Below are 1,652 nucleotides of genomic sequence, written 5' to 3'. Positions count from 1 at the left end.
ATAGCTTGCGATAAAATCTCCCTCTCTCTCTCCTCGGCTATTCATAAACTTTTTGATCTTGGGATTGTTGAATTAGAATCACGCCAGAGTAACACGTTTCAGGTATTCTTGAACCTGCGGGCATGTGTGCATCTAAAAGTCTTCGATCCAGATCTCGTGAAGCTCCAGCAAACGAAAACCCAGCTGAGGACAATTGAATCTGCGAAGTACAAGCAAGCATTCAACTCTCTCTTTTCACTCGCTTGATATTCTTTTATGGTGCATTTCCGATCTGAAATCTCCGAAAGCGAAGCACAGAAATTGTTTTGTCATAGAGTAGAGAATATTTTGTCACTCATAGGACCTGGTGCAACTGGTTATGTGGTAAGGCGTTTTTCTGCCGAGTTCACTTGCAAGTGCTTATTACACGGCGAGATTGATAATAAAGGGGGAAATAATGATTTTAGAATATCCTAATGCAGTTCAAGTCTTTCGGGATTCTGGAACATCAACAGCTACAGTCGAATACTGTCAATGCGCAGAATGGGCGAGGGACGGCTTGCTGATAAGCAACTCTGCAACGCCTTGAATTACCAGCAGCTGCAATGTGTCATTCAATTCCGCTATGTGGTTAACATCTTCAGAGACTTTATTGAGGTTAGGGTGGAAAATGATAATGTTGAGTGCAATGTAATTCGACTGGATCCGTCACCGGAACAAAAGTCAATTCCAACAAGCCTTGAAGATGAGCGGCACTTTCCAGCAAAGATTGGCATAACTATAGGACCTGTAGTTGAATCCCATGTCCACTCTGTTTCATTGGGCAAATCATCACAGAATCCCATCACAGATATTGGGAGAGGGGAAACCGTGGAGGCCACTTTTGAACCGCCAAATCACCCTGGTTTGAAGCTTTCCAAAGCCGTCACATCCGAAACAAGCATAAACAGTTGGGTGTTTGAGCAATCCTCCGCCAACAGGCCACATGTAGATGGAGAATGGACTCTCTATGATAGCGCTATGGGAAAGGCGGTGTCTAATTATAAGCCTCAAAAGTTTTTAGTCTTCAAGTCCAAGACTTGGTCTGGCGATAGGTATTCGAAACCCTGCAAAGCTTTCACAGCACAAGGAGGGGTGTTGTTTGGAGGAGATGAGTACGAACACCCAATAACATGGAGGCTCCACAGAGATTTAGAAGGTCAAACCGTGAACTGGGTTATGAAAGGTGAGGTCTGCTTGGCCTATTTCTCCAATAATTGCAGGTCTGCACATGTCGAGATTGCAAATCACCAATTTTTTCAAGTGTTTCAAATTCCACTGGTGCAGTCCACACCCAACTGATCTTTTCGAATCACGAAAGATAGGGGAATAGTTTAAACATTACACACTAAATTTCTATATCAAAAGTGTTAAATAGTTGAATTTGATTTTTTTTCCCAAGCTTAATTCTTCTTTTAGTGTGATATTTAAGGGTAGCCAAAAAGAGACTTTCTTCCTTCACAGATAAGCTTGCTATTTCATTTATATGCATCTAATTCTTCTTTTTGTGTGTGATATTTAAGGGTAGCCAAAAAGAGACTTTCTTCCTTCTAGGATAAGGTTGCTATTTCATTTATATGCATCTATGATAATGAATACTTTTCAACTACTTATGCTATTGAGAGTCTATTCCC

General features: G+C 41.2%; 1 protein-coding gene across 1 annotated transcript; it reads left to right on the top strand.

Annotated features, from left to right (window-relative positions):
* The first annotated feature begins 255 nt into the window (after window positions 1–255).
* Window positions 256–1,320, top strand: LOC149577005 (uncharacterized). Its single transcript, XM_089795651.1, has 2 exons — window positions 256–395; window positions 495–1,320. Exons 1-2 carry the CDS (start codon window positions 256–258, stop codon window positions 1,318–1,320), a joined length of 966 nt encoding a protein of 321 aa, XP_089651777.1.
* Window positions 1,321–1,652: the final 332 nt, after the last annotated feature.

Source organism: Cupressus sempervirens, chromosome 1 (genome assembly GCF_028749045.1).
Source record: "Cupressus sempervirens isolate cs-2001-9-10 chromosome 1, ASM2874904v1, whole genome shotgun sequence".
NCBI lineage: Eukaryota > Viridiplantae > Streptophyta > Pinopsida > Cupressales > Cupressaceae > Cupressus > Cupressus sempervirens.
This window is presented reverse-complemented; position numbering and strand designations above follow the sequence as displayed.

What these genes read in the sequence shown, in the direction of transcription:
- LOC149577005 (XM_089795651.1), top strand. Translation starts at nt 256, where the DNA reads ATGGTGCATTTCCGATCTGAAATCTCCGAAAGCGAAGCACAGAAATTG. An exon ending in TCTGCCGAGTTCACTTGCAA is followed by an intron (nt 396 to 494) that starts GTGCTTATTACA and finishes GAACATCAACAG; the next exon opens with CTACAGTCGAATACTGTCAA.